Below are 13,479 nucleotides of genomic sequence, written 5' to 3' on the forward strand. Positions count from 1 at the left end.
CAACTTGGGCCCAAAGGCTACAGTGTGCCAACCTCTGATAACCCAAATATATTGAGCCACCCTATGCATGGACCAACTCTATATTGGAAGAACAACAGCAAACTGGGGGGGGAAGGGGGCGGGGGGGCGGAGGGTTGGCTTAGTGGTTAAGAGCACTGACTGCTCTTAAGGACCCCAGGTTCAATTCCCAGCACCCACATGGTGGCTCACAACCATCTATAACTTCAGTTCCAAGAGATCTGATGTCCTCTCCCGGCTTCCTCAGACACGGTACACATCTAGTTTACAGATATGCATGCAGGCAAAACACCCATACACATAAAATATTTTTTTAACAGGTTTAAATAAATCAAATACAATGCCTGGCTTAAAGAAAGATTACAATCGCCCACAAGCTTCTTACCTTGCTCACTGGGGATGTAGGTCTCATCAGAATCTTCCTCCAGAACCAGCTGGTCGCCTAAGAGGATAGGCCGTCTAGCCATGGTTCAGCTTGGCGTAACTATCTCAGTCCCAGAGGCCCTATCCAAAGAGAAAAATCAGTGAGCCAGCATGGAATGGAGAGTTGAGTTGGGTCATAGAACATTTGGGTCAAACCAGACCCTACAAGCCAGCGTGGCTGAGGACCCTGCCTGCAGCTCAGAGCTTCACAGGCTATGTGCATGGGAAATGCCCTGGCATGCTTCTGCCCAAGGTTACAGAACACACACTGCACCACAGCACATCTTCAAGCCTGTCTCTCTAAAGTGTTTACACTTGAGGACTGGAGAGATAGTTCAGTGGTTAGAAGCACTGGCTACTGTTCCAGGTTCAATTCTCCAACGCCCACAAGGTGGCTCACAACCTTCTGTAATTCCAGTTCCAGGGGATCTGACTCCATCTTCTGGCCTCTGTCTGCATCAGGGATGTACATGGTACATATACATAGATGCAGGCAAACACATAAAATAAATAAACCTTTTAAAGAGTTTAACATTGTATCCCTCCCCAAACAGGAGAATATCCCAAACTGTAGTACACCTCAGCCAGAAAACCCCAGTGGTACCAAAAGCACAGGGCCTCTGGTGTCAGCACACCCCAGGGCACAGTGAGGCAACCATAATCCACGATGCCTCCTTCCCCAGCATGCAACTCAGGGAGTCACTGAGTCGCACACTGCCAGGAGTCAGTGTGCCGTCAGCACCTGCCCTGAGAGCACTAAGACAAGACCAATTCCCACTGAAGACTGAGGAGAGCTGAGGGCTTCGGAAAGAGAAAAACTACACAGGGTGGCATTTTACTTAGGACAGAAACTCTGGTAAGACCGGCATGGCTGAATTGGAGAAATGAGAAAATGGCGTCAGGAGGCACATGAGAAGGCTTCCATCCCAGTGAATGTTAGAAAGTTAATGAGGGCCTAAACCAAGGTAGAAGAAGCCGAGGTGGAAAGAGGACAAAAGCTATTAGGCTTAATGAAAGCATGGGGGAGGAAGGGAAGAGAGGGGGTCCAGATGGACTGGACAGTGTCCCTCCAAAACACCTGATGATCTGATTTAATAAGAAGTAGAACTTTAAGACATAGTCGTCGGGCGGTGGTGGCGCACGCCTTTAATCCCAGCACTTGGGAGGCAGAGGCAGGCAGATTTCTGAGTTCGAGGCCAGCCTGGTCTACAGAGTGAGTCCAGGACAGCCAGAGCTACACAGAGAAACCCTGTCTCGAAAACAAACAAACAAAAACCAAAAACAAACAAACAAACAAAAAAGACATAGTCAACATTAAGTGAGGTCTGTGGGTAGGATCCTGATCTGACCTAAGCAAAGGAATAAAAATTGGAGTTCTCACTCCATCAAATGAAGACAAAGGACGGTAGCCACGTGCAAGGTGGGAACTAGGAAGGCCCTCATCTGTGACTTCCAGCCTCCAGAACCATGAAGAGAATGCATGCCTGTTGTTTAAGCCACCATCTAGCAGGCCGAGCTGACTAGGACAGACATCTACTTTGAAGCCAAGGTTTCCATGCATGGATGCGTGGACGGCTTCTTAGCTCACAGGCTGGTGCTGGCTGCTACATGTGCTGTGTTATTTTATTTGCTTGTTTGCAGCGCTAGTGATCTTCATGTGATGCTGGGACTGTCCCTCGCTTCCTGCCTCTAGTCTCACCTCCAGCTCTGCACCCCGGGGTTCTATTAACCTTCCCCACAGCAGATCCCGTGCTAAAACCTAATGAAACAAACAAGTAGGCTGTCACAGCCCTCCCACCTGAGTGAGCCACCGGAGGTGTGACCAGCCCAGCAAGCTGTGACCTCTCCTGTCTACTTCGTGACTATTCCAGGTGGCACAAGGAGCAGGCACTGTCCCTCTCCAGCAAGAAGACACTCCTCTAACCCCCAATTGCTCATCATGAGGGTCAAGCCTAGCAGGGCCTGCAGTGGAGTGTTCAGTAATGGCCGAGGCTGGTGACTGTGACTCTGACCCAGATCCATAGAGGACCTCTGAGCAGCAATAGAGAACCCATTAAGACCTGTTCCTGTGGCTTTCTGTGACCATGACACTCAGACCTTCTTCAGTTCACCAGACCTCCAAGAAAACCAGACTCCGCCCCTGCCATTCCCACCATGCCTCCAAGCAAGAAAATTAAAAAGAAAGAAAGAAAGAAAGAAGAAAAAGAAAAAAGAATTCCCTGATACCTAAGCTGAGAGAAAATGATCCCCTCTCAGAAGCCAGACCACCATCCAGACACCACATCTATGCCTCTACTCTCAGAGACAGAGAAGGCCTGGCTGCCTCTGAAAATCAGTGCAGGGATGGACAGAAACCAGGACACAGATGGGGTCACCTGAGTCCTTAATCTTCTTACTTAGAGAGAAGAGGGGAGGGGACAAGGAAAGGCTACAGACAAGAGGACTGACTCAAACACAAACTAGCACTTATCAAACTGAGTCCTCTTCACACAACTCGAGGAACTGCACCTGAGGTGTGGCCTGTGTCTCCATCCCATCTGCAGACACCAACAGCCAGGAACAACCGTTGTCCTCATAGGAAAACAACAACAGACAAGCCTCAAGTGCTGTTTAGTTTCTGTCAATTTGACACAAACCAGGGTCACCTGGGAAGAGAAGAAACTTCGATTGAGGAACTGCCTCCATCAGACTGGCTCATGCGGTGGCATGTGCTTCTAATACCAGCAGCAATAGAGGCAGAGGCAGGCAGAGCCTGTTCTATATAGTGTGCTTCTGTTTCGGGATAGCCATAGAGAGACTCCTGTCTCAAAAAACAAAAACAATAAAAGGGCTGAGCTTTAATTCCAGCACTCGGGAAGCAGAAGCAGGCAGATCTCTGTGAGTTCAAGGCCAGCCTGAACTATAAAGGGAGTCCAGGACAACCAGAGCTATGTTACACAGAGAAACCCTGCCTCAAGAAATAAAAAATAAATAATAAATAATAAATAATAAAAAATAACAGTAACCGAGCAAGCCACAAAGAGTGAACCAGTAAAACAAGCAGCATTCTTCCAAGGGACCTGCCTCTTCCTCCATCCCTGCCTCTTCCTTCGTGGTCCCTGCCTCTGCTCCTGCTTCAGTTCCTGCCCCGACATCCCTTCCCTTCATAATGGACTACAAGACGAAATAAACCCTTTTCTCCCCAAGTTGCTTTGGCCATGGTGTTTTTAACAGCAATAAGAAACAAACCAGATCACCTGACTGTTAACAAAAACCTACAGGCCAGGAAGAAGGTGGAAAATCTGAATTCATAGATTTTCCAAATTTCAGACAAATCTTCTGCCAGGAAAACAAAATAAATTATGGTTGGGCTATACCATACCTTTCCTCGATTCAGGGATGGTGTGGCAAGGAGAGGCCAAGAAGGATAAAAAGATGAAAGGCAGAAGTGTGCTGTCTGAACTCATACCTCACCGACAGCTCGCAAAGGTCACTCGTGATCAAGTTTCACTCTGGGCACGAGACGTGTGATAGTGATTAAGCAGACTCAGTCACGACCCCCTTGTGCAACTACCCCTTAGCCAGACATTCCCAGATAAGAGTATCAGTGCTAAACTAGGCATGGATACAGAAGCACGCGCAGCATCTCAGCACTTGGGAGGTGCAAACTAATTCCAAGTTCAAGGTCATCCTCAACCACAGGTGTTCAGGCCAGTCAAGGCTATGTAAGTAACTGTCTCACCAAAAGAAGACGAAGAAGGAGAAGAAGATGAAGGAGAAGAAGAGAAGAGAACAAAGGATGGGGGTGGGGGAGCTAACAAGACGGCTCAGTAGGTACTGGCCACCAAGCCTAACAACCTTGTGTTCTATCCCCAAGACCCACATGGTGGAAGGAAAGGACTACTTCCTCAAGTTGTCTTCTGGCCTACACACACACACACCACACACCACACACCACACACCACACACCACACACCACACACCACACACACACCACACACACACCACAAACACCACACACACACCACACACACCACACACACACCACACACACACCACACACACCACACACACCACACACCACACACCACACACACACACCACACACACACACCACACACACACACCACACACACACACCACAAACACCATACACACACCACACACACCACACACACACACACCACACACACACACCACACACACACACCACACACACACCACACACCACACACACACCACACACACCACACACACACACACACCACACACACACACACACACACACCACACACCACACACACACACACACACACACCACACACACACCACACACCACACACACACACACACACACCACACACACACACCACACACACACCACAAACACCACACACACACACACACACACACACCACACACCACACACCACACACACCACACACCACACACACACACACACCACACACACACACCACACACCTGAGCCTGATGCACGGTGCCCTGCTGAGACCTGGAGGATGAATGGGTATTCACTGACAGAGAAGGAGGTAAGTTCTACCAACAGAAGCAACAGCACGTGCAAAGGCCCTGCAGCAGGGGACACCAGCCATCAGGAAAGTACCAGAAATGTTGCTGAAGGGGGTGGGGGGACAAAGCCATGCTGAAGATGTGGCCTTTGTCACAGAGAACTGCAAGTTCAAAAGCGCTTCTCCCACACAGGCTGAAATGGAGGCCAGAGTGGAAGGAGGAAAATCAGAGTGGCTGGGGCTGCAGAGACGGCTCAGGGTAAGAGCGCTTTGGTGCCTTTCCAGAGGACCTAAGTTCAGTTCCCAGCACCCGGGTCAGATTCTGTGGTGTGCAGCTCACCCCTAACTCCAGTCCCAGGAGCCCCTTATGCCTGTGTCTCCAGCACTGAGAGCACAAGCAGGAACCACCATGCCTGGCTTTTTACAAGGATTCTCATGCCTAGTGAGAGAGAACTTTACCAACTGAGCTATCTCAGGGCCCCTCAAAGCAAGGAAATTAAAGCAGAAGGAACGGAGGCAAAGCAGCTTGGTGGGAAGGAGAGGCGACTAGCACTTGCCTAGCATGTGCAAAGCCCTGAGTTCAATGGGGGGGTGGGGGGGGAGAGGGAGAGGGAAGGGAGAGAGGGAAAGCAAGCGCAAGCACAGCGAATGTGCTTAGAGGGTCAGGATTAATTACAACAACAGAAACTTGGACTAACTGCACACTTCCCCCAAACGTTTGTATGTGGCAGGTATTTGTATGTGACTGTACCAAGGGCTTTACCTCCGTCATCTCACCCCAGCCTCTCGGCTAGATAAGGATTACTAGTCCCACATTTCAAATAAAGACACTGCTTGAATAGAAGGCAAGGAGCAGCTAATACAACACGGGCTTGCGAGGGCTGAAGCTGTATGCGGGACTCCATAAGGGGCTGCCACGAGAATTTCATAAAAAGGAGGTTGGCATGGTGAGAGTTACGGTTCGGAAAGGTGACTCTGACAGCTGCACGAGGGCCAATCAGATAGGGGCAAAACCAGAGGCAGTTATTCTGAAAGCACGGAGAAATGATGAACCGAGCCAGTGGCTACCTGAATGAAAGGGGGCTAATCCTCAAGGTGGGAGAACGCAAAAATAGCAGGTCTCGCGTCTAGGTGAAGGAAGAGAAGGATTTCAGGCAGTGCGTTGTAATTTTAGGCGTTAGCCAAGAAGCCGACTGCCTTGAATCCGAGACGCGCCAGATGAGTGCAGCAGTCAGTAGAATGAATTCTCAGTGTAGACTGGGCTAAGTGACTGAGGAAGTTTCTCCACTGAGACGAGAAACACGACAAACCGTGATAGAAGGTCCAAGGGGGAGGTTTGGAGACAACCTGCAAGCACATCTAAGCTCGATAAAGAGGTATCTGGCCAGGCAGTTGAGTACTTCGCAGAGCAACCGGTAACTGGAAGCTCTAGTCGCAATCCAGAAATGGAGTGCGGAGAGAAGCGCGCAGGGGCCTGCAGAGGGCTGAGCTGGCAGCCTCGCGAGGGCGAGTCACCGAGGCCAAGAAGAGGGCAGCGGTTCCGGGCGGAGGAGATTCCTGAATCAGTGCAAAGAAAACCCCAAACCTCCTCTCCTGCCCAGCTGGCCGAAAGATGCCAAGCGTTTAGCTGAGCTTGGGATAGCCCAGGAGTGGGCTAAGGGCTGGAGGTGGGGTGTAGATTCAGGAGAGGCTAGAAAGCCAGGCCGCGTACGCCGGAGGGGCTCTCCTCTCCCATCTCAGTTCCCGCGCACCGACACCTCACAACGCCTCAGCTCCCTGCAAACTCCTGCCACGCCACCAAGCCTGGCTCCGAGATCTCACCTGTCCCCGATCCGGGGCTTTCCGGGACGATGGCTCTGCGCCGCCTCCCCAGCACCACCCCGGCCTCCCCCACTTCCAGGGACGCCGGGGTGTCCGGCTCCCCGCTTCCAGGGACGCCGGGGTGTTGCCCTGCAGCGACCAGCAACCACTTCCGGAAAGGCACTGGCCTAGCAACTGAGAGGCCCGCCTCTCCCAAGAGCCAATAGGTCGCTGACTCAGAGCGTTGTTATTTGATTGGTTAAAGGTCCCCACGAGGCTTTGCCCGTTGCATCCTGAAAGTTGTAGTTCAAAATAGTGAATAAGCACAACCCCACTCCCACCCCCAAAAGAGGTTAAAAGAGAGACCAGAATGTAGATAAAAGAGACTTTCTCCCCCGGAAGAAAGGGAGCATTCATAATATTAATAGTTACCCATCATTTATAGACCATCATTTTGTAAAGGTCGAGTAAAATCACGTGAACATCAGTGATTATCAATAGTCAAGCTATTGATTAGGCCCGTAATAAAAGAACTATGAAGGGGCTGGAGAGATGGCTCAGTTGTGTGCCTACTAACTTTTTCCTTTCAGTGTATTATGTGTGGACCGGACCTGATGACACAAACCTTTAATCCCACCACTTGGGGCACAGAGGCAGACAGATCTCTGTGCGTCTGTGGGTAGCCTGGACTTTATAATGAGTTCCAAGCCAGCTGGAACTACACAGTGAGACCCTGTCTCAAAAAATTTTTTGAAAATGTATGGATGTTTTGTGTACGTTACACCTGATACCCGTGGAGGCCAGAAGAGGGCACTGGATCTTCTGGAACTGGAGTTATAAGCAGTTGTGCGCCACCTTGTGGGTGCTAGAAACCAAACCTAGGTCCTCTGCAAGAACAGCAAGTACTCTCAGCAGCTGAACCATCTCCCCAACCCTACTACTGTAACTTTAAAAACTAGTCCCACACCACTAGAGTCTAATCCGACAAGGAGAAATTTAGAGTGTGGTTACTATGGATCTCAAACCAGACATCAGGATGTGTTTCTCATGTTTAACTTCAAATCTTTCTGCAATTCCTCTATTCTCACCACAGATAAAAATAAATAAATAAATAAATAACTCCTCATCTTCATTGTAATCTTTAAAAGTGTCCCTAAGGGACCAATAGACCAAACATGGAAGGGATGCCAAGAATCGCCATTGTCATGACCACAGACATAACTAAATACTGCCCATAGCTTCCTATACACAAGAACTTGCCATGAGAGGCTGCAGAGACAGCTCAGTGGCTACCAACACCTGCTGCTCTTCCAGAGGACCAGAATCTGATTCCCAGCACCCACCTGGCAGCTCACAACCAGCAAAACTCTAGTTCCAGAGGACCCAACACCTCTTCTGGCTTCCACCCACACCAGGCACACATGTGGTACACAGACATACCTGCAGTGCAGGCAAAACACTCACCATATGTCCCTGAGTGACGTGGAACTCTCTATGTAGATACAACTGACCTCAAACTTAGAGATATCTGCCCTCAGGGACTAAAAGCATGAGTCACTACACCTAGGCAATGTGTACCTTAACAGCACAGCCGAACCACCATCTCTCCAGCCTCTTTTTCCCTTTTTTTCTTTTTTTGACCAGCTAATTTTTTTAAACAGATGTTACCAAATTACTACCAAATATATATATATATATATATTACAATTTACAGTCTTGCCAAGTGGTAGTGGCACAGCCTTTAATCCCAGAACTCAGGAGCAGAGGCAGATAGATATCTGAGTTTGAGGCCAGCCAGGTCTACAAAGCAAAGGATCGTCAGAACTACACCGAAAAAAAAAAAAAAAAAGAAAAGAAAAGAAAGGAGGAGAGGTAGGAGGAAAGAGAAGAAGGAAGGAAAAGGTGAGCCTCGTGTATTATTGGATTTTTATTCGGTTGATTGGTTAGGTTGGGTTTGAAGTTTCTTTTGTTTGTTGATCGTTTTTTGCTTTTTGAGACAGGGTTTCTCTGTGTAGCCCTGGTCATCCTGGAACTATATCAGGCTAGCCTGGAACTCAGAGATCTGCCTGGCTCTGCCTCTGGAGTGCTGGAATTAAAGCCGTGCACCACTACTGTCCAGCTTTTTGTTGTTGTTAAGGTTTTTTTATTTATTTTTTATTTTTATTTTATTTTATTTTATTTTATTTTATTTTATTTTATTTTTTGGTTTTTTTCGAGACAGGGCTTCTCTGTGTAGTCCTGGCTGTCCTGGAACTCACTCTGTAGACCAGGCTGGCCTCGAACTCAGAAATCCGCATGCCTCTGCCTCCCAAGTGCTGGGATTAAAGGCGTGCGCCACCACCGCCCGGCTAAGTTTTTTTTTTTAAAGAATTGTTTATTTATTATATGTTAGTATACTGTTGCTGTCTTCAGACACACCAGAAGAAGGCATCAGATCCCATTACAGATGGTTGGGAGCTGGGGAACTGAACTCAAAACCTCTGGATGAGCAGTCAGCACTCTTACCCACTGAGCCAACTCTCCAGCCATTTTTTTGATACGTTTTCATTTTAATTATGCATATATGTGGTCTGATTGGGGGTTTGTACAAGTTAACGAAGGAGCAATGGAGGCCAGAGGTGGTGGATAAGCCAGGAACTGGGGTTACAGGTAGTGGTGAGCTGCCTGATGTGGGAGCTGGGAGTTGAACTCTGGTCCTCTGCAGGAGCAGTGAGTGTTCTAAATCACTGAGCCATCTCTCCGGCCCCTGGAGCTTCTTTAAAACAGAGTGTCATGTAACTCAGGTTGGCCCTGAACTCCCAAGTACCCAGGCGTGTGGTAGCACAGTAGCACATAATGGTTTCGATTTACATTTTAATAAATTATATGATTACTAACCATTTGAATTTCTTCTGTGAACTTTTTCTCCATTTTCTTTGTTCATTTCTCTGTCACCTCGTTTGGATACATTGATTTGTGGAGGCTCCTTATGGGTTGTAGCCACTAACCTTTGTCTCCCCATAGTGTAGCAAATGGTCCCTAATACACAGTTTGAGTTTTATCTTTGTAAATGTCACTCGCCCCCCACCCCAGGAGATGTGGTAACACAGTTGACAACTAGTCTTCACCCGAGTGTTCACACTGTGCCAAACCCCATTCCAAGTGCTTTGCACAGATTACCTCATTAAGGTTTTGGCTTTTTTGTTTTTCTGACGCAGGATCTCACCATGTAGCCCTGGCTGGCCTGTAACTTGCTTTGTACATAGGCCAGGCTAGAACAGACTGACCTAGAACAGTGGGGAGCCTACCTAGTGTGGGATTACAGGTGCGTGCCACCCTGTCCACCTTCACACAACTTTACATGACAAGGCTCATGCCACCACTTCTGTCTCAGTAGGGTTAACTGCTGTGAATAGACACCATGACCAAGGCAACTGTTAGAAGGACAACATTTAAATGGGACTGGCTTACAGGTTTAGAGGTCCAGTTTATTATCATCAAAGCAGGAACATGGCAGCATCCAGGCAGGCATGGTGCAGGAGGAGCTGAGAGTTCTACATCTTCATCTGAAGGCTGCTAGGAGAAGACTGGCTCCCACATGGTTAGGAGGAAGGTCTCCACCCCAACAGTGACATACTTCCTCCAACAAGGCCACACCTACTCCAACAAGGCCCTACCTCCTAATACTGCCTCTCCCTGGGCCAAGCATATTCAAACCACCACATCACCCTTACTCTGGTTCACAGATGAGGGCCTTTGAAACAGAAAGGTGAAGTGAGACTATGGTCTCCCAGACAGTGAGTGTATGGGAGAGTGGATTGTGCCAGGAAACCTGATAAGATTGAGTGGATCCAAGACCCCAGCACCCAGGCACCCACCTGAGTCGGTCTGGAACATGATCATACTCCCAACTTAAGTCGCATAGCCCAAAATAGAGTTCTCCATGCTAATGAGGTATCTAGTTCATGCTAATGAGGCTCTGTAGGTTTAGCCAATACGCTTTTCTTCCTGGACATTCCTCTCTGCAAAAAGCATTTAATGTCCGGTCCACCCTAAGAAGAAGTTGGTATGCTCCCATTCTCCACAATGAACAATTAATAAACAGTTTGGAACCAAGGATTGTTTCTTTCATGGTTAACCACCGTGGGGAAACATGGAGGAAGCCTTCACCTACAGAGCCTTCCGAAGTCTCCTGCAGAAGATCCTTCTGCGCTCCCAGGCAACCCTCCACTAAGCTAAGGACGATCCCAAATGAGCTAAACCAGAGTTCCCATCCCCACCCCCCACCCCAACTCAGGCCCAGGCTTGACTTCATCCTCAGCCCAAAAGGCCCCAACTCTGTTCCCAAGCCCTCTGTGCAGTTTTCCAGCGGTGACTGGATGCCTGGGAGTCAGGGAACCCCAACTTCGGCCTCCCACATCCTAGGCTGCATTTTCCCACCCCCTGAACAGTGTGTCAGTGCTTCGCTGGAGCCCAGCACCGGACAGTGGCGGTGCGGGGTAAGCACAGCCTAGTGCTCTGCACTTTGTCTACCCAGCACCCCAGCTGCCTTTCCACAGCCCCATATGAGCGGGAGAGCCAGGATGCCGAGGGTGCTTCCAGTTCTACAGACATGCTGCATATTTAAGGGGAAACTTGTCCAGTTGTGGGTCCCCCCCCCCATTGGCTTTATTAAGGAGGTTTCCTTTAATTTAATATAGTGAGTATATTCTATTTTTCCTCTAGTTCAATTTTAATGTTAAGCTCCTTAGTATATCTGAAGCTTATTTTTTAGGTGAGATGTGGATTTGGTGCTCTCTTCTTCCACGTGGATTGTAACTCCCAGTGGCAGTTATTGAAGAATGCATCCACTTTTCTCTAATATGAATGCTATCTTTATACATCCCCACTCCCACATATACATTAATCTATTCATTACTGTTATTGTTTTCGGCATTGGGGCTCAAAGTCAGGCCTTTATGTGTGTCAGGTAGGTGTTCTGCCATTGAACTACAGCCGGGGATTTTATTTTATTTTACTTCATTTTATTTTCCTTTCCTTTCCTTTATTTTATTTTATTGAGATAGAGTCTTGTTAAATCAGACTAGCTTTGAGTTCATTCTGTAGCCCAGGCTGGTCTTGAACTCTCTCTAGATCCTCCTGCCTTAGCCTCCCACGTAGCTGGGGATACAAGCTTCACTAGAAGGTCTTGCTTTATTGTATGTAGCTAACATTTCTGCACCTCCCAAATGCTGAGATTCAGGAAGCCGAGGCAGGAGAATTGCATCAAAGTTGAAGCTAACCTAGACTGCACAGTATGTTTGCAGGACCCTGTGCCCCCCCCAAAATAAATAAATAAATAAATAATCAAAGAAGGATTAGCAGATGAGAGGTGTGTAATGTTGGTTCCATCTTGCTGAGATCAAATTTTCTCACCTACGGGGCCGGCCAGGCTATGTAGACTCTGTGAGGGACAGGGCTGAGGATGCCGGGCATGGTGGCTCACACCTGTAATCACACCTGGTGCCCGGAAGGCAGAAACAGGAGAGTTGCTGAAGGTTTGAGGCCAGCAAGGGCTCTAGAACAGGTTGCAGGCCAGCCAGGGCTACAGAATGAGATCTTGGTTAGAACAAGTGAGAATAATGACCTCCTCTTTCTAACTTCACTGATAACACTTACCTGTTTTCTCCTTCTTGGGTGCTGGGGTTTTATTTAGAGTTTTACACCTGCTGTACTTAGGTACATTACCATCGAGCCACACCCCCAGCCCACCGAGCCACACCCCCAGCCCACCGAGCCACACCCCCAGCCCACCGAGCCACACCCCCAGCCCACCGAGCCACACCCCCAGCCCTCATCTACCTTATTTAAGATGTTTCCTTCTAGTTTATTATTATTTTTTTTTAATCAGAATGACTGCTGGGTTTTATCGAGGGCTTTCCACCTCTGATAAATGATATGATGGCATAGTCACACAATTTTTATCAGGGCTGCACCGCCCTTCATCTCAAGCTCTTTTCAGTGAGCATGTTGCTATGCCTCGGAGCGTTGACACTTGAGAGCTTTCCAAAGCAACTGATCCTCAGTCTGACTGATGGGAAGTAACCAGGTGGGTCATGAGGATTCATGTCAAGAAACCATCAAAGGCACAGATGGATCCAGACGTAGAAGAGGCGGCCACCTCGTAGCTGGGGCAGACTGAATGCTCTGAACTGAAAAGGCGGTAGGTCTCTCTGTCCGATCCTGGTGATAGTTTGTTGACTGGCATACTCTCATCCCTTTAACCTTGCTCCTCCGGTCTCTGCTACTTAAAATACTTCCAATTTTAAGGTTTAAATTAAATGCCACCTCTTTCCAGGGCTACACAGAGAAACCCTGTCTCAAAAAAACAATAATAATAATAATAATAATAATAATAATAATAATAATAATAATAATAAATGTCACCTCTTCTAGATTCCCCATTTTTTGTTTCTTTTTTGAGGCAGGGTTTCTCTATGCAATCTTGGCTGTCCTGGAACTGCCTATGTAGACCAAACTGCCCTCGAATTTACAGAGATTCTCCTGCTACTGTCTCCCGTGTGCTGGGATTAAAGGCATGTGCCTCCACTTCTGGGGTATATACCCCCAAATTCTTAACACCACACTGTGGCAAGAATCAAAGTTCTCCCTGGTTAATCTCTTTGGGGATCTGTAAATCTTTTTCTGCCCTTGTACAAGGGTAAAGTGGCTGGCATGACAGGGTGCGCACGGGGCTGGGGGTGTTAATCAA

At 48.2% G+C, this 13,479-nt stretch overlaps 1 protein-coding gene across 16 annotated transcripts in view; it reads right to left on the reverse strand.

Moving 5' to 3' along the window:
* Positions 1 to 6,940, reverse strand: part of Cep164 (centrosomal protein 164) — a 64,748-nt gene extending 57,808 nt beyond the window's left edge. For 14 of the 16 annotated variants that reach the window (XM_076925000.1, XM_076924999.1, XM_076924998.1 and 11 more), the window contains exons 1-2: positions 6,771 to 6,940; positions 404 to 522 (exon numbers count right to left, since the gene is read on the reverse strand). In XM_076925000.1, the coding sequence (XP_076781115.1) occupies positions 404 to 485 (82 nt within the window). In that variant the 5' untranslated portion in view covers positions 486 to 522; positions 6,771 to 6,940. Of the gene's footprint in view, positions 1 to 403; positions 523 to 2,949; positions 3,087 to 6,017; positions 6,146 to 6,770 lie in introns of those variants that run through there. The other 2 variants (XM_076924985.1, XM_076924986.1) reach the window with 2 other exon arrangements.
* Between the last annotated feature and the right edge of the window lie 6,539 nt (positions 6,941 to 13,479).

This window comes from Arvicanthis niloticus, chromosome 26, assembly GCF_011762505.2.
Source record: "Arvicanthis niloticus isolate mArvNil1 chromosome 26, mArvNil1.pat.X, whole genome shotgun sequence".
NCBI lineage: Eukaryota > Metazoa > Chordata > Mammalia > Rodentia > Muridae > Arvicanthis > Arvicanthis niloticus.